General features: G+C 44.0%; 1 protein-coding gene across 1 annotated transcript in view; it reads left to right on the top strand.

Moving 5' to 3' along the window:
• The window catches only part of ST7L (suppression of tumorigenicity 7 like), a 782,219-nt gene that overhangs the window by 274,289 nt on the left and 488,429 nt on the right, over positions 1 to 19,501 (top strand). The window contains exon 11 of the mRNA XM_069238668.1: positions 7,407 to 7,509. Within this exon, the coding sequence (XP_069094769.1) occupies positions 7,407 to 7,509 (103 nt within the window). The remainder of the gene's footprint in view (positions 1 to 7,406; positions 7,510 to 19,501) is intronic.

The following is a 19,501-nucleotide window of genomic DNA, read 5'->3' as shown; positions in this document are numbered from 1 at the left end:
GCATACAGTGCTGTTGTTTAGAGTGCACTGGTGTAGAGTGCAGTGGCATAGAATGGCATGGGGCAGAGTAGAGTGGCATAGAGTGTATTGGTACAGAATGTAGTAGTACAGAGTACAGTGGTATAGAATTTAGTGGTGGCCAGTGCAGTGTTGCAGAGTAGAGTGGTCAAAGAGAAGTGGTGTAGAGTGCATTGAACTAGAGCGCAGTGGTCAGAGTGGCATAGATTGCAGTGGCGTAGAATAGATTGTTTCAGAGTAGAGTGCAGTTGCATACAGTGGAGGGGTGCAGGGTGGAGTGCAGTGGCATAGAATGCCGTGGCACAGAGTGCAGTGGCATAAAGTAGATTGTTTCACAGTAGAGTGAAGTGGCTTAGGGTGGAGAGGTGCAGGGTAGAGTGGAGCTGCATAGAGTGTGATGGCATAGAGTAAAGTGGTGTAGAGTGCCGCGGCATAGAGTGCAGAGGTGCAGAGTAGATTAGAGTGACATACAGTGTATTGATGTAGAGTGCAGGGGCATAGAGTTGTGTGTTATAGAGTAAAGTGCACTAGCATAGAGTGTATTAACATAGAGTGCAATGGCGTACAGTGCAGTGTTGCAGAGTGGCATAGAGTGGAGTTGTGCGGACTAGATTGGTGTTACCCAGACTGGAGTGGTATAGCATGCAAAGGAGTAGAGCGCAGTGGTGTAGAGAGGCGTAAAGTGCATTGGCATAGAGTAGAGTGGTACAGAGTGGAGTACAGAGGCATAGTGTGAAGTAGCTTAGAGGGCAGTGGCATAATGTGAAGTGGTTCAGGCTGGAGAAGAGTGCAGTGCAGGGGCGTAAAATGGAGTGATAAAGAGTAGGGTGCAGTGGTGTGGAGTGGTGCAGAGCAGAGTGGAGTATGCATGGTGTGGTAACACACTGCCATTACAGACAACACATTTTTTATTATTCAAATTAACATTACATTGCACAGATATACAGTTTTTCAAATCAAACTATACTGTGCAAAGACGATGATGTATGAAAACTGCATCACCTAATGCAATGATTTGTTTTAATCGTATAAAGGTATTTGTTTCCAGCACCGTCCAGAATTAACAAAAATGTGCTTCATTTGATCTCCTAATTGTGATATACTCTGAAGTTTATTTAAATGTTGTCATGTGATAGAAAAAAATACCTTTCCGAACCCTAGTATCCAGCAAGATTGTCTCATAAATCCTCCCACTTTGAAGTCAGAGAAAGAAAAGTAAACACTAAGTTCCCACCGAAGACAGAGCCTGACAATTGACTTTGTTCTTTGAATGCACAGCAAATCTAGCCCCTGCTCACCCTTCATAAGCACAAACAGCGGACAATTGCACCAGAAGAGTTTGCCAAGGTGAATGGGTGTTGCTTGTTCAACCACTTGACAGTGCCTCTTCTGTTTCTCTACTGTGTGCAGAGGCAAGTCCCCAGGTACCCAATACCTTCTGATAGTCTTGGTGGACCTATCTTGTCTGATTTTAGGAATTGTCCCACCTTGTTCTTCTCTTTCTTATTTATCCACTTCTTAGCAACAACCCTGTGAATCACTTGCGTGGGTCTCCTATTTGATCTCAATTTCATCCTCCTCTATTATTATCTTCGATTGGTAGTCCAGGCTCCCATTACTGAGATAAATGTAGAGTCCCAGACATACACTCTAGTGCTGTGAGACTACAAACATGTTGTGGGTACCTCACATCCTGACATTAGATGTGAGACTGTCGCCCGCACCATCTGCCCTGCCTCTTTAAAAAAAAAATAGGTTTAAAGTCCATGGGTGGTTTTGGGTAAGCCAGATGTTTTTTTTAAACTAGCGTAAGGTTAATTACCTTAATGTTTCCCAAACTGTTTGCTAGGGGTTTTAAAATATTCAGAAACATAATCAAAATGTTGCTGTTCCTTTCTCTTCAAGAAAGATTGGGTAGAGATGGGTAGAGGTGATGGCCTTGCGGCAGTACTGAAGGGCATTAATTTACTACTGAACAAGGACGTAATGTGACACCTGAATGTAGCATACCAGGAGGTAATCCCAAAAAGACCACAGTGAATAAATAGTGCTATGTTAAAAAAGAGTAAATAAATGCACTGATAACACAGTGAGGCTTGGCCTCTCTTGCGTGTGTCTGTGAAACTGATGTTTGTTCTTGAATTTTTGGCCTGAATTTTTACCCTTTTTCCTGAATTTTTGTCCTGAATTTTGACCCTTTGTCCTTAATTTTTTACAGTCCTGTCCAGAATTTGCCTCATTGCCAGGTTGTCACCCTAATTCAAAGCTCCACGTCTGCCATGAGCATGAGCGCGAAGGAGAGACACAAAAGGAAAAATAATTTTGCTCTCGGTCAAACGTATCGGCAAAAGTGCAATTATCCATGTAACAGGGACGATAGCCCAAGAAGGGACAAAAGTAAAGCATTTACCAATAATAACAAAGGATTTTTGAAAGGCAAGCCAAAGAGCGAGTGATAGCGATGGGCGTGTGTGGGAGTGGTTAAAAGCTCACAGATAGATTACAACACGTCAGAGCACTTGTGCGCTCGACCTAAAAACTGTTATTGAATAATGCAAAGAAAGGCAGCAAAAACGGAAAACCATCCTTACAAGAATATGTTATTATCTGGCTATCCGCCCCTTCATCTGAAACTGTCCTTCAGGAAAGAAGAAAACATATTTGTCTTCCCTTGACACCTTCCCAAAAGTCACCCCATATTGAACTTATTGGAGTCCATTTCCTTCACATACAGATTTGTGATGATATTCTGCCTGCGCTCCTACTGCCCATCCCAATAGTAAGCATCCTTCTGCAATCTTGCCTACTGGTTCACACCCCTTGTAAAGCACTCGGCTGCCTTTCCAGGCTGCCTCTGCACCATGTGAGAGCGCGCAATAAAAATAGCCGTGACATGATACGTTTTACAATAACTGATGTTTTTTCCACAAAGATAACACCCGCACACTAAGTGGTTCCCTTCGATGCCAGGGTATACAATAGCAACGTGTGTGTTTTTATCCAAACAATTGTTTTACTTTTAATATATAAATTTTTTTAAATAATATTGACGACCGCCTGGAACCTCATCAAATAATAACATTTTACGGAACACCACAAAAAAACAATAATTGACCAAACTTAAAAAAGGCTGGCAGCCTGACCTTTCTACTTTGTGAATGCTTATTCATGTGACAAACACATGTGAGGCAATCATCTCCCGTTCGGTCGGATATCATCTGCTGTGATTAGAACCCTCAATATCATTCATCTTCCACAACCGATTTCTGAGGTATTAGGAAACATCCCACAAAAGAGCCTGCTAGATCACTTCACATTTCCTTTGAAACAAAAGCACAACATTACTAATAACAAAATAATGGAAAATGGCCAGGAAGCATTCATAGCGAACTGCGACACCCATACTGGAGTGCCATTTTCTCCTGGAAATGGTGCCCTGTAGTATCCCACATAACATTAACGCATCCTAACGCGTCACGAGTTAATGAACAAAACACAAGGGCCCTGTAGTGCTCGTGCGTAAATTGGCTAATCCCCTTAGAACTGCGTGGTTGTCATCTGCCCATCCTCCTTTTACCTCTCCACTGGCAACAAGGACAGCCCCTGTTGCTCCATGATATAAAAAATCACAGAAACGCAGGCTGAATCTTTGGTAACAGACTGCGGTCACTAGAGGGCGGCAACGTCGTAGTTTGCACGGACAGCTGCGACAGCTTCACGAAAACAAGCGTTGGTAATGTCAGTAGAAACAAATAACTTTGTCACCTTTAAAAGAATGTTGTATGGTGATGCGAAGCATTACAAGTAACTAGCATTGGAATAGGGGTACTGGCCAACTGACTCATGAGCACCTCCAGGCCCGTTTTTAATTTTTGTATTTTTTATTATTAACCCCTGATGCCCTTCCCCACGTCAGGATGTGTGATATGTGCCGTTTGGCATCCTGTGGTGCCTTGAAGCAGTGCCCTATACCACCCTCTTCTCTCTCCCTCAGCTTATTTGCTGCCCATTATTTTCAGCACGTGGCTCTGTAACACCTGGGACAATGCCTATCTCCTCACTAGGCCTTGGCAGAACTTGCAGAGTTGCATAAAAACTCTGCAACATTCTGCAGAGTTCAGCCAATGGTAGGAAAATGTGCAACGCCCTTCCTTCCATTTTAGCATCAGTTGTATGTTCTAAGGCAAGAGTGTGCGGCCAATTGAGTTGCTTTTACTGTTGATCGAGTAGGCTTCTGACCATGTGGGCCCTTGTTTGAAAATCGTGCATGAAGTCCTCTTAGCAACTGTTACTGTGATTGAATGAATACATCTTTATTGTACAGTTAATAAATACCATTACAAAAATATGCTGTATGTTACGAATATAAACTCACATTATTGCCATATAAAATGCATAAATATTAAAACTTAAAAAAATTAAAATAAAATAAAATACGGTTTAAAAGGCAGATCCTGAGCAGCGATTAGTTCATATTTCACTATATCGTATTGTCCCCCTCCTACTCGCATAGATTCTGTTCACTCGTTTACTAGAACTTTCTTGTCTGCACTCTTTAAAAATTTCACCATACGGGAATTCAAGATTGGATCGCCTGGTTTTAGGCATGCTATTACTGCTTGTCTACATGTCCTTATATCACGTTGATTAAAAAGCGATTTTAGCAAGCATTTTCTTTCTTGCGCTAAGGCTGGGCACAGACATAAGAGGTGTATCAAATTCCTCTTCCTATTTTTGCATAACCTACAACTCTGGTTTGAGCTCACCCTCCCTATTGTGTAATTGTTATCACCTGGCAGCTTCCCTAATCTAAAAAGCAAAAATTATATTTTTAGGATAGGGGACCAGCCTACTTCAAAAGAGAGCTTATGTCGAAGGAGCTTATAATCATTTGCATGTGATCTTTTTGATAGTGTCTTTATCCTTCACTAAAGATAGACTCTTCATACTACTATTTACTACTCTTCTAAAACATGCTACAGATTGGTCACTTTCCCAACTTTCATGCAACACCAAATCCTTTAATGCTACATCTAAGCAGAGCGCGTCGGGATGCCCGCTATTTCTTTGAAGTTCTTGCCACAAAACCTGTCACAGATCATTCCTCTTGTTTGTTTTTATTCTGTATCAGATTTTCGTGTAGGCCCTCTTCTGGCTATTGTCTAGTTTACTAACCCAAACTCCAAGCATATTTGTGCCGGCTATGTGTTTGGTGGTAAGCCAAATAGTTGCCTATATGTTATTATTATACTTGTATTTAGACATACTGCATTGCGCCCACCCAACTGGAAATTGTGTTAGGGGATGCCAAATTTTGCCCTTGTTTGCATTCTATAGCCTCGCATTGTTCACGTTGCTCTACCACTAAAAAAAAAACCCTACATGGCAATTGGTGGAATTTGGTGGGAACTTAATGCCGAGTCGCCAAATTTCTCTAATTCTGCCCGTGCCTACTCCTCACTAGTCCAAAAATGTGTCACTCGGTCAGATTAGGAATGAATAAGATTTTCTCTTACATCATACTTCATATTGCCCATGGACCACCTTTCTCAAAGGGCCACTTATTGGTTCACTAAACCTCAAAAGTCCTCCCCCTCTCATGCAACGTAGATTTTCACCAGCTAGCACTGCTCCTTTTTAAATATTTTAAATAAGGTTTATTGTCATTGCTTCTTGCGTCTCATGTGAGGATGGCCAATAACTTTGTCTTTTCTTTCTAAATGGTAACTCTACCTTCACACTGTCAGTACATTCGGGTGCACTCAGAGGTTTATTTTGTCCAGTGTTTACAAACAGGTGATTGACCAATGCCATTAGGATTGCCTCTTTTATTGACTTATTTACCCTCTTGATTTATCCCTTTGTTTGAAGATAATAAAGAGTCAACCTGTGGGAAACTAACATTTGCCAAAAACGTTGTACACTGTCCCTCACCACTCCTCGTCGCCACCCTAGCGCACATGCCCTCTTTCTGGAAAACTCAATGCCCTCCTCAAGAATAGTGTAGTACTCCAACACATATTGAACAGGGGCTACCTCGGACGGACACTCTTCTATGACATGAACGGCTCACCTCTTTCCTTTTAGCAATCTATACAATATCTTGCGTATTTGTCTGCCCTCGTTAAATGAGGTGGACAGCTACGTCTATGCCCCTTGTGAGTAATGACCTAATTAATACCTCCTCTCCGTTACCCAGTAAGGCTTTATTCAAGGTCCTTGTGATCTGGTGTTGCTTGACCACCTTCACACCCAGTATGTTGGGAATTGAAAAATATCCTCCTTTAATAAATTACTTTGGGCCTGATTATATGTTTGTTGGAGTAGTATTTACAAGTGTGATACTATTCTGCACAATTATAACTTGCCTGGTGTTCCCATACCCAGATTTTTCTGGTGCATTAACACCTTACCCCCGTTTTACTGGCTGGTAAAATGAAATGAGGCTCTGCCTGAAAGCGCAGCCTGGCTACGGTCGCCACCCGACTCGCTCTGATGGCATAGGGAAGCACAGAAGAGAAGTCCCCATGCCACCTCACGGCCACAGCTTTGCCCGGGTCCCGACGGTAATCCCAGCCCACACGCTTTTGTATATCTCCTGCTCAGAGTAGGTGTTAAGTGGAAGCAGATTTGTCCCTAGAATAGAACGCTGCCAGCGGAATTGTGCCCGATTTTTCTGGGTTGAATGAGGCATGTTATTCCTCATTCAACACAGCGAATACTTGTAAAAGCTGGCTGTCGTGCGTGAATACTGATCAGAACTGCTAGTGAAGTCTTCATTGTACTCCTGCATATAAATGTGCCCACATCGTACTCTGATGTCTTTTGAGGCGCTAGAGTTCTCTGCAAAGGAAATCTGAAGGAGTACTGAAATCCTTGGTAAAACTCTTTGGGCAGTAGGCTGTCTCTGCAGTGTTTGTAACTCTTCAGGAAAAGACATAGGAGAATATCTTTTGATGTCCTGAATGATTAACGTATTTTACGGTGTTAGGTTCATCCAATTTACTTTAGGTAGGTTTGGTTATATATTATCCCTTCTTAAGATTTTGCTGTTAATATTTTAGTTCTGGTCCGTGAAGATTTTTAATTCGGAAAATGTCTGAAAATATTGCCTAAAAATGATCAAATGTATGATTTTGCCTTTCTAAATCTGATAGTAGGCTTTTTAAAGAGCCTTAAATGAGCTTATGGAAGAACTGCAGCATTTGGATTTTAAATATACTGGGCAAGTGAACAGTTGTGAAGTGCACCTAATGTTTATCGCCTGTATTGCAGCAACTGTCTGCACTGAAATAGGAAAAGACACAGAAACCGGGTGTTGTGATTCAGAAGTGTATGGGTCTGTATGCTGTACCGCTTCTGCTGATATTCTTTTTCCATGCTTCTAGATTCTCTCCAGAAACCGCCTCTAGAAGAGGGCTCAGCACAGCCGAAATGAATGCAGTGGAAGCCATTCACAGAGCCGTGGAATTTAATCCGCACGTTCCTAAAGTAAGAACGCTATTTTTTGTAATCTTTCAGCCATTTAGCTTCTTAGTACTGTATCGTCTGAAGTGTATATTGCTTTTAGTAATGTGTTGTACCGCTCAGTTGTAATAAATTGAAGACAAACTGCAGGACCATTCTTAAGGCAAGACAGTGCTGTAAAAACCTATGTAACATAAAACTTAAAAAGTCACTCTTCGTCTGGTTTCAGCTTTTAGGGGGCTATTTCATATGTCAAAAGATCCTCCCTCCAACTTCAGGATCTATAGCTCTTTGGGTATTACTTTTAGAGAGCCGCACAGTTTGTTACTCCCTTTAATTGCCTTTCTTCATTAACAGACACAGCTTCAGGTCCGACAAGTTCAAGCAGGGTTTTGAGGCTGGAATAACCTTTCTTGCTTAGGCGTGACTCCTTCCGCCCAATGATTGTCATCATATCTGAGCTGGACTCTGTGGGGGGGAGCTCCTCTGCTAAGGAGGAGGAGTGTCACCCCACTGAATAGTGGGGACAGGAAAAATAAAATGATAATAATAACAATGCTATCATTTTAATTTTCCTTGGAGTAAGGGGTGGAGCTGGAGAGAGGGGACCAGAGGAGGGGTTTTGCAGCACAAAGTGCACGTCTGTTTGGCCGGCCGTGTTGGGCTGTCCAAACAGACTTGCGCACTTTGCATGTTCTCTGCCCAGCTGTATTGAACAGCTGAGTGGAGAACACGCACAGGCTCCTGCTCCCAGTCTGAGCGGCCAAGCTGGCCGCTCAGACCAATTAATACGCTGCTGTCATGCTAGTGATAGAGTTGTGATTGGCTGAGAGCCTGTGTGCAGCGGGGAGAGGATGGAGGGGAGACAAACATGTTTCTCCCGAAGGTAAGAATTTTTTTTTTTTTTTATACTTTTTTTTTTTTTTTTTACCCCAATGGCCTACAAACACGCACACACACACATACACACATACACACATACACATGCACACACACACACACACCACCCTCACCTTGTCCCACCCCACCACCCCTGTTGAGTGCAGCCGTTACTGGCTGGACTGCTTGCTAATCTGATCAGTCCTACCTCCTCATCACCTCTGCAACTTCCCTCTTTTCTTTTGTGTCACTATCTAGATCTTTTTGCTTATTTGGGATGCAGAGTGAATTTTCAGGTTAACTCCCATTTATATACATAAAGAATAACCACCAAATCTTTTTTACTTGCTTCACATTTTAAGTCCTTCCGATTTTCTTGCAGTTGCAACTGTGATTCTTAAGTAGGACGTTTAAGTGAGTTCATATTGTGGTTCCTACAATGCAGAATAATATTTTAGCCCTTTGATTTTGGCAGTACACTGGCTCACATCATCAAATGTTACCTGTCCACTTTGTAGACAATACCACAAGAAACAAAAAATGTTATTGTTAGATGTGTCTGTCTTTCAGTGGGCCCCGTGACACTGCTGTCAGATTGTGATACTAATCTGAGCTTTCGCGAGGGAGAGTTCCCCCGTAGATAGCAGCATTCCTCAAAGAACTATTTCACCATTATATACTCTGCTCTTGACTGTTATGCGTTGAACAGACTTAAGAATTACTTCAGTGTTTGGGATAAATGTATGTCAGTGGAAGGGGTAGTAGCATCTTATATTTAAAAGGTGTACAGAGGTGCAGTGTAAAAAGCGGATTTTTTAATATTACAGACAACATAATTTACCAACATGGTTCATTTCCACCTTACACCCATTCTAAAGTCACCAACGTTTCACCCCATACTGGTTACTGTATGAATGTCCTTCCAGATGCTATACTGGTTCAGAAAACTTGCCCAGCAATAACTCTTTAGTGCTGTTGTTTTGCACGTCATCCGTGCAGGCCTGGAGCTCTTGAGGTACTTAATCTGTGAAATTCCTGAGTATTTTAACACCGACTAAGTCAACTGTCTCCTCCAGTTCCCTTTACCTTGAGGTAAGCCTTCTGACATCGAGCATTGCCTAAAATGTCGTCCCAAAAAGCGCTGTAGGTAAAAGTAATGTTCTTGTCCCTCAAGGAACAACCTTTCAAAGGCTATTCAACACCTTTCCTTTACTTGTTGGAAAAATCGCAGCCTTAAGGTGAGGCAGGAATTCCTAGCTTTGTTAGCTGACCCTACACAGGTTGAGACCTTCCAGCTGGTAATAGTGAATTTGTTGAGGAAAGCTCCTGTACTTCCGGGTTACACCCCAGTGGGAAATCCATTCATGCAGGTTAAGCCGTAGACCCTAATAAAGAAGTTGTTAAAGCTTGCCGAGATGTAGTCTACCCTTTTCTCAGAACCTCCCTTGGTGCAGACACAGATGCTTCCCTCCCTTGGTGCATACTCAGATGCTCCCCTCAGAACCCATTATGGGACTGCTCTCAAAGCTTTTGAAGGCTGCTAACAATATGTGAGTGGCCGAAGCGAAAGTGAAGCATGTTTTGATGATGAAGCCTTGGTGGTTCCTCCTCCTTAGACTTTGAAATTCGAAAGTTTGATGTTTGTCTGACATGCAGTGCTTTTAGTTCTGATCACACAGAAAATTAGACCGAGAATTGCATTCGCAACTGTATCAGTAACGATGACTTGCACCTTGGTTCATAAAACACTAGTGACGTTCACTTGAAGGTGTCATCCCTTACCCTTCTGGCCTTCCCTCAGAATAAGTTTCTTTTTCTCAACTGTATTACGAAATGGCAAAAAAACAAGCAGAAGCTTTAGAATTGATAATGACATCTGCAGACGCCTTATCTAATTCTTCCACAGAGATCCTGCAACCATGTACACCAGTGGTAGGGCTCTTGTTCCCATTTAATGAGGTGCTGGGAGAAACCCTTTTCAGGCCAACACTCCACAAAGAAATATCCAGACAGCAATCACTTACCAGAGGTGGACCCTCGATGTCATCATGTCATCTCATTCTTCACCTAAATGTGTGGTAATCCAGGCTTTCTCCCTAACTGAACCCAGATGCCTTTCCCACTGTACTCCTAGTTTGAGAGTCAAAGACACTAAGAGCCGTAAAGGCTTTTCTTCTGGGAACCTCACCCTCAGAACAGAGATTACCACCCCACCTATCACATGGACAATTTTGTATATACTCTGTGGGAATTGACGAAATGTACTATTACCAACCTTCCAGACTACATGAAAAAGAATTCACTGAATTGGTTAACAAAGGTTTGGGTCCTCAGTAGTGGTCTGGACTCCGCTGCACCCTATTTCAACTCATTAGCATGTCTGACAGCTGCATTGTCTTGCTTAAATGTGTTCCACTTACTTCTAAGGACATATTAAGGCAACAGCCATGAACATGACCTTTAATGGTAAGTGCCTGTTCAGAGAAAAGTCTGAGTCCTCCCCAGAGCACTTAAATAAGAGGAGAGCTACCTGTTGGGTGCTGAGGCCTAGTGTGGCCAGTGATGCAGTTCCACCAGCAGTCAATACGCTCTGAGATTATTCCTGAGCACAACAGTCACTGCAGAGACAATCTTCTGAACCACGCAAACACATCTATTGCTCCTTTTGGGGCAGGGGTGGATCTTAGGGATGCCTGCTGCAGATACAGGTTTTTCCATCCTCTGCTGGCTCCTTTGCCTCAGAAACTTTTCCACCAGTTGAGAGATCATCATGACAGACTGAGTACAGCTAATTCACAAGGACCAACCTCTCTTCTTCCTGTCTGTTCTTACAGACCACCCTCCTTCCACGAGGACCTGCCTATGGTTCACATCTCCATTTTAGAGTTGGAAGACCTTGGCCTACTGAGCAAAGGGGCCACAGAGGCGGTGTTTTGAGAAAAAGGAGGCACTTTTTTTTTTTTTTACTTTGCGATCCCATAAAAGGATTATGTCTGTAACCCAATCTGGATGTCCACCTTCATAAATTGTTAATTCGTCAGAACAACTTCAATATACTGGCCCTGAATGCGGGGGAATAGATTGTCATCTGTGAATCTGCAGGATGTCCATATATTTCCACTGTTAGACTGGCTGTTGAAAGCGGACTCCTCATGGTTGATCTAGGAACATATTGCGAGCACAAATACTTTTCTTGATGACTTACGGCTTCTCAGCGATGAGAGTAAAGCTTAACTCACTCTAAAGCAGATGTTAAACATCATAGGAACGCTGCTGGACACTATCTGCCCAAAGTCTTTTCTTCCTCCTCAGAAGATCTTGAAAATGAAGCAGATTGCTCCCTTTCTGCTTGTTTTAAGTTTGTTTGGTCTGATGGCTTCATGTATCCTGGTTGTGTCAGATGCAGGATCTCAGGTGGTGCCTGTGACAAAAGTGGCTCTGAACAGCGGCTCTCAACAGCGGTGACTTGTGTTAGGTGCAGATCTTCTGTTCAGCTTATCTGCGGTGGTTACTTATTGTAATGCCGTTTCTGGCGTAAGCCATATCTGCTGAGGATTCCAGTTCTCAATATATTCAATGATACTTCTGCTGTTGTTGCTGTTATTAAGCTCTAAAGATTCTGCATGACCCACTTGGCATGGAAAAATGCAAGGAACTAACACAGCCCTCTAGACTGCACCATATGTAGCATGTTGCCTTCATATTTGGGACGTTTGGAGGCATGGCTGAAGTCATTTGGAACCATCTGGCAGTGCTGGAGATACATTGCTGAGTGGAAAGTTTTCCAGATCCAATCTGCCACGTGAAAGATAAGGTGAGGAATCTACAGGAAGATATAGTAACCACCAGAAATATGGTTACTCGGTTTACACATTTTTTTGTTTAGTCATGAATGGGATGAGTCACGCTGTTCAGAGTAGGTGGTGGATTTGGGACGCCTAGGTGCATTGTACATAGAAAATATTGATATCAAATTTAATATCAAGGAGTTTAGAAGTTTCTTTTCACTTCTTTGGTCCTGTGATGGGTATAATTAAATTTTTACCTTAGTTTTGTAATCTTTTTTTCTCCTAAAGAAGCTCAGAAACAGAGACCAAAGTCCTTGCCACCATCCATTAGCCCATGTAGGAGGAAGGATGTTGGATCCTTATAATGTCTGGTAATTCTCTTCTCTAGAGTTAAACAGTTTTTTTGCCACATTTGTTTTTAGTGCCAACCTTCACAAGATTGTACTTAACTTCTGTTTGTTAACACACTACTAGGTTGCATTTTAGAAATGATTCTGAATTGGGCCCAGACCTACCTCCTACTTTCCATTTGGGGCTCACTCTAACCTGGAGTTGGAGCCAACACGAATGTTACATCTAACTGCCCATCGTCCCTATTGCTACAGTGGTACCCTGTCTAAATATCCCACTGCCATTGGCAAGTTGAATCTCCAAGCCACCATTTCCCATAAGGTCAAATGCAATCCCGACTCCATGCCTTTGTCCAAGATCATACTTTGGGTATGAATGGTTGTTGTCAGGTCATATCGCCCTAGTACAGCTAAATAACTGCACAGCCCTTTAACCAAAGCTGGAAGAGACTTATATCCATCGCATTAGCTTCTTTGTCTGCTAGCACCGCAAACCAAATGTATTTGTACATATAAACCACTTCTGCTCAAACCTACCTTACTTGCACATTGCCTACGTTTGACAGCAGACATACCATTTACAGGGAAAACCAAAGCAGAATATTCTTATTTGCTCTTCTGTGGGGAAACACACCTGACACATAAAAAAAGAGGAGTATGCGCCACGCTATTATGCCTTAGTGCCAGCCCTACATCAACCAAAGTCCTCTTGCACATCCTTGAAAGAGACAACAGCTCTCGTGGAAAAAAGCCCTTGCCATGAAGATGGAGGTGGTTGATAATAACTGAGGGATAATTTGCCAGAGGTCACATAAAGTGGACAGTGGGATTCTCTGTTGTAATTCCAGCAAGTTGTATGTGTATTGCCTGATCAACAATATGCCACTTTGCTCATGTTCTCATCAGTTTGCTCCACTTACATCGCCTCTGATCTAAATCCATTTCTAAAGGAGAATGGCCCGAAAGTCCTCCTGACACAAATCACACTTAAGCCCGGCCTCAACATAATACTGAATGCATTTCCCAGCACTGGTTCTCCATTGCAGTGTAGTTGCAAATTCTCGTCTTTCTTAGGAATGCTTTCTAAATACTTCCTGGTCACCCTCGTCGAGCATATACTGGTATTCTTACCCCACTGTGAAATAATTATTTGTCTGTTAGCATGAATGTCCTATATTATACCTCCTCTTGGCAGGAATAGCCTTATACCAACTGTGGTTTTTTATCCCCTCCATTTCGCGTACTTTTGTACTGTCATGCTGCCATTAAGAAGGTATATTGGAAAGGTTTTATGTCAAATTTACCAGCACATACTTGAGCAAGGGACAAAATTATGCCGTCCAGTGCAGTCATTGAAATTCCCTGCCTCTTATTGAGTACCATCCTTTTGAGTAAGAGCTCATGGGGGCATACACACTGTGCCTAGTTTTAGAGACGTTTGCTGTTTCATAATCTGACTTGCCCATCATTTACCTTTCCCTTTCTGACGACCCAGTGAGCACTGCGAGTAGTGACCCTCGATAGCCAATGTGCTACATTGGCAAACCCCTCCTGGACCATTCCTCAAAGCCACCTCTTACCTATGAACCATCACTGGCGTAAGAGGTTGATCCATTACAGATTTGTAAGGCAATACAATGAGTCAAAATTCCTTAGCAACAGCTATCTTATTTTAACATTTGCTTATGAATTTCACTGAGATACCAACATGTTCATCCTTGACTTCTCAACACATGAATTATCTGAGGCTTCCCTTGTATGGGACACCATGCCGAATGTATATTCATCTCCATCTCTGGAACAATAAAAAAAACAATATTCTTGTTTGCCAAGTTATCATCCCAAATTGTGTACAGCTTCCTGGACTGGAATTGGGTCTAGGAAACATGTTCTTGCTTAGTGTGCAATTTTGCTTTATTATTTTGCACATCACATGTTTGCACATTTTTATGCTGCAATTGAACCTAATTCTGATATGGCCTGTTGTGTAAATTTAGAACTCACTAGGTCCTTAAGTGTACCACATTGAAAATCACAATAAAATATGTTTAAAAAAAACAATCAGTCAGTAGGCAGGTGTATGAAACATCTTACAAAAGTACATGTAACAATTCAATTGGCTTATGTCTGCGGAATATCTGACCTTAAGGGTCCTACACAAGGAGTCCCGGAACTTAACATCCCTCCCGTATCCCACCCCTATTCCCTCCCCCCTGGTGAGCGCAATGATGTACTGTAGATCTTTTGGAGGAGCTGAGCTCGCTATAACTAGGTGTGGTCATATACCTAGAGCTAAGGGTAATGCACCATTTCTTTATCTTCCTTGTCGTTCCCATTGTCCGGATCCCAGGGAGGGTCGCCAGTGGTCAGAACTTTACTGTGTCTTTATTGTCCCTTGGCCAGTGAGTCGGTCAGGGGGCTGACACAGTCTGGGTTTCGGCCCCAAGAGTTTTGAGTACCATCTCCCAGCCCTCTGCCACTTCGGGGGGGTCTCATTCCTTTCTTGGCCTCCCGATGGAGAATATTCTCCTGGCTACTAGCCCATTTAATCAATTCTCTTTTCCCACTGGGATGTTTTCAGCACCCTTGGGTTTTTCCAAGACATCGCAATCTCTCGCCTTGCCAGGGAAAAGGCCAAATCCTGAAATCTATCAGAAACTTTGTTTAGCTGAATGTGGAAACCAAACCAATAGACAGTGACCCATTGTGCAAGGGACCTCTCTTTCTGTGGCCCGTACCACGGTTTGGTTCACCTCCGCCCAGAATGCTCCCAGCTTGGGACAGTCCCAGAACATGTGTTTAAATTCCACCCCTATCGAGCTACATCGTGGGCAGCTCACGCTCTCTTTCCCGAACTATTTGTTGATTCGTGCAGGTGTCAGGTATGCCTGGTGGAGCACAGATAAATTTATGACCCCTCAGAATGCGCCCCCATTCTTCCTCAGTGATATCAGTGTCCAGATCTTTCTCCCAGGTCTGTTTAAGAGGGGTCAGGGGGACAGTCTTGTCCGATGGCATCAAACCAATAAAGGGTTGAGACTGCTTTGTGCTTGCCAGTTGAGGTCGCTAGATATGAGCCTGTCGCCTGGGTTGGAGGTTCTCCCCTCCTCTCCGCCAGTTCCTACAGATACTGGCTACTAGTGAACCGTGTAATAAGACATGCTCCCCCCCCCCCCCCCCCCAGTAGCCCAAATTCCGCCCTAAGAGCCTCAAAGGGCATCAATGTTCCATCCTTAAATAATGCTCCCACTGTTAGAATCCCGGCCTCCACCCAGGTCTTGAGTTCGTTCCAGATACCACGATGTGGCAACAGAGGGAGTTCTGGTGAGTAGGGAGCCCCTAGTTTGATTTTGCGCAGCAATGCTTTCCAACACTGAGTCAGGATTTTTAGTTCAGAAGAGTCATGTTTCCCATCTCTTAGAACAGCTTGGGCCCTGGCGGGGTGAATGCCTTTACCCTCATCCCTGATTCTACTCTGCTCGTTATCCATTGTGTTAACCACTGGAGTTGAGCCGCCAGATAGTAGGTTTTGAAATCAGGGACCACTAGCCCTCCGTCTGTGGATTGTCCTTGGAGTTTGGCCAGGGCTACTTTCCTCCGCCCCTCGCCCCCTCATGAATGTCACTACCATCGTTTCTAATTCTTTAAAAGTGGCCATGGGTATCCAAATTGGGAACACTGTAAAGTGATATAATAGTTGTGGAAGCACAATCATTTTAAGGATCGCTATTCTCCCTGCTACAGATAGTGGCAAAGTTTGCCTAAAGGACATACAGGACCTTATGGAGCGTATGGAGCTACCTATAGTGCCCCCTAGGGTATCTTGTGGATCATGATAAATTTTGACTCCCAAATAAGGGAGACAGCTCGGGACCCATCTGACCAGACCTAGGCCCTGCAGGGGTGTCATGGAAACTCTTAGAGGGAACAAAAAGGGTTTTATCCCAGTTTACTTTCAGGCCAGAGTGTCCCCCAAACAGAGACAGCATCTGCTGTGCCCAGGATAAATCCCTATGGACATCATCCAGAGATATCAAGAGATCATCTGCATAAAGGGCTATCCGATGTCTCTCACCTCCTCTAAGATTCCCGGACCACCCTCTCCCGCTCTTGCCGTGGCTGCCAGCGGTTCCATCGCCAAGGCAAATAACAGCGGCGACAGAGGACATCCCTGCCAGGTACCCCGCTCAACTGTATAGCTTCTGGATATTGTCCGTCCCGTGCGCACTCTAACTGTGGGCTTGGTATACAAGAGTTTCACCCAGGAGATAAATTCAGGTCCTAGTTTAAGCCAGTACATCACAGTATAAAGAAACTCCCATTCCAAGCTGCCAAAGGCTTTTTCTATATCTACCGCCAGGACTCCAGAGGGAGTGGTTGCGGAGGTCTAGTCTCTCATGACTGCTAGCAACCTACAAATACTGCCCGCTGTGTTTCGCCCGGGGATGAATCCTGCCTGATCTGGGTGTATTAGTGTAGTCAAAAATGGGAGGAGTCTAGTTGCAAAAATCTTACTGAAGATTTTGTAGTCAAGGTTCAACATGGATAATGGTCTGTAGGCCCCAGATTCCATTGCGTTTTTACCGGTTTTCAGGAGGGGAATTATGACCGCTACTTGCCCTGCTCTTTGCCAATCCTGTATAAGTTTTCTAATCTTGGTGTGAGTATATCTATGTAAGTGGCATAAAATTCAATAGGTAGTCCATCTGTCCCCGAGGTTTTCCCTCTAGCCAGGCCTCTTATGGCTTCCTTAATTTCTGGCTGCGTAATGGCCCCTCCCAGCAGTTCCGCAACCTCAGGTGAGAGCGAACCGAGTTGCAGCTCGGATAAGTAACCCTCAGTGGCTTCCTTGACATAGTTGAGTTTACTTTTATACAGTTGTTCATAGTAGGTCGTGAAGTGTGAGTTGATTTGCTCCTGCCCGTATATATGATCCCCTTGCTCTGTAACTAAGTCCAATACAGCTGGGGTCCTATGGGACTGTGATACAACCCATGCTGGCATTCGGCCCGCTTTGTCTCTCTCGCCGTGCGCTCGTGTAAGGTAGTTTCTGTAATCAAAGCACCGGAGGCGCTCTATACAATCTGCTACTTAAACTCTTAGCTCTAGTATGGAATTTTGTAGGTGCGGTTTCCCGGGTCTATTTCTCTCAGCCTCTCGTAGCTTATCTTCTGCCGGTTCAGTGTCCCTGAGAAGAGTCTTGCGCACTCCCACTGCCCCCGCTATGCACCTCCCACTTAAGACCACCTTAAAGGCATCCCATTCGTTCAGGGGGTTACTAGTGGATGCTTTGTTATCCTAAAAAAACTGAGTGATATGTTGGCGTAGCTCTCCCTGGAAGAGCGTATCCTCCAGAGTTTCCGGTTTGAGCTTCCAAGTGAGGATGCAGGGGGGGAGCCGCATCTCAGTGACAACAAGAGGGGGTTGTGATCAGAGAGTGTGCGGGCTAAATATTCTGGATTGTGTACATGCGGGTAGACATCCGGCGTGCAGAAGAACGCCTCTAATCTAACATGCAATTCATGTAAGTGGGAAAAGAAGGAGTAGTCTCTTTCGTCTGGGTGTAATCTACGCCAGGCATCAATCAGCCCCCAGTTCTTTTGCTACCCTCAGTAAGGGGGAATCATTCAGTGGTGGGTGTGATCGGTCCATAGTGGGGTCCCCCACACAGTTGGTCGCCCCCAACACCACAGAGGATTGCAACTACGAGGCTAAGAGACCAGATATGCGTGTGAAAATGTTTCCCTGGTCCGTGTGGGGTGCATACACGTTAATCATTGCAAGCTATCTGCCCTCCAATCGGCCCGAACCGCCTCAAAACGGCCCTCTGGGTCTATGAGATTATCCAGCATCTGGAAAGGGACCCCGGCCATAATCCATATTAGTGTTCCCCTCGCATAAGCTGAATATGAAGTGTAATACGCCTGGCCTCTCCATCGCTTTTGGAGTGCTTTTCCTTCTGCTTGAGTTAAGTGTGTTTCTTGGAGCATTGCTATCTGAATTCCCCTCCGCTGTAAGTAAGAAAAGATCTTATATCTCTTGGCCATCGAGTGCATGCCCCTTATGTTCCTCGTGAGGTACTTATATGAATCTATTACTACCATTCCAGATTTTTTCTCCCCCGTTCGGATACAACCCTGTCTGTGCCATCAATCATTTCACATATCTTAACAGTCTCACATATCATCTCCAATTTCCCTGTGGATTCTCTTTGTGGCTCACCTATCCCCATAAATGGAACACAACAGGTAACAACCCAACTCCCCATCCCCAGGACAAAAGTAAGAACGTCTCTCATCCAAACTAGAAAAAAGATTTAACCAGTCTATTAAAGTTGGGGTGCTCCTAGATCGAGCAAGAAGTATATCGCCACACCATCCCCCAATCTCGGGATGAGAAGTTAATGGGGTTTTGTAGTCCCTGTCCTCCTGCAAATGCAGCAGTTCTCTGTCGCAGGGCCAGTCAGAGTTTTCCGTGCAGTCCACCACGGTTGTGAGAGTCGTGAGTCACACTGGTTTTTCATCTTCGATCTCATTTTTTCCTTGTGGGAGTCCGGCAAAGATTCTCTCAGATGATACAGTCTGAAGTGCCTGGAGTCACGTCTGGGCCTATCTTTTCTGATGCGTGCGAGAGTTCTGATTCCTGTTCCGATTCTGGTTGTTCTAATTCTTCTCCTACACGTTTATAGGATGCAGGGTCGGAACCGCTTAAAGGAGCAGCCGCTTCCATCGCTTTTTGTCTCTCCTTCAGCATTTCAATAGGAGAAGGGTTACCCACTCTGCGGGCTTTACTGTGTCTGCTTTTCCTCTGTCTCTCTGTGTGTGAGCCCCCTGTCATGTGGGCACCCTCCTCTTGTGTTTGCATATCGATCCATTGCCAAACTTCTTCTGCTGTACTGAAGAATAATATGCCGTTTTTAGTCACTGCTCTCAATTTTGCGGGGAACATCATCCCATATTGGATTCCCAGTTTGCGGAGTTTCTGTTTAGCGTCCCTGAA

Source organism: Pleurodeles waltl, chromosome 6 (genome assembly GCF_031143425.1).
Source record: "Pleurodeles waltl isolate 20211129_DDA chromosome 6, aPleWal1.hap1.20221129, whole genome shotgun sequence".
In the NCBI taxonomy this organism is placed as follows: Eukaryota; Metazoa; Chordata; class Amphibia; order Caudata; family Salamandridae; genus Pleurodeles; species Pleurodeles waltl.
The sequence above is the reverse complement of the archived record's forward strand: the minus strand, read 5'-3'. Positions and strand labels throughout refer to the sequence as shown.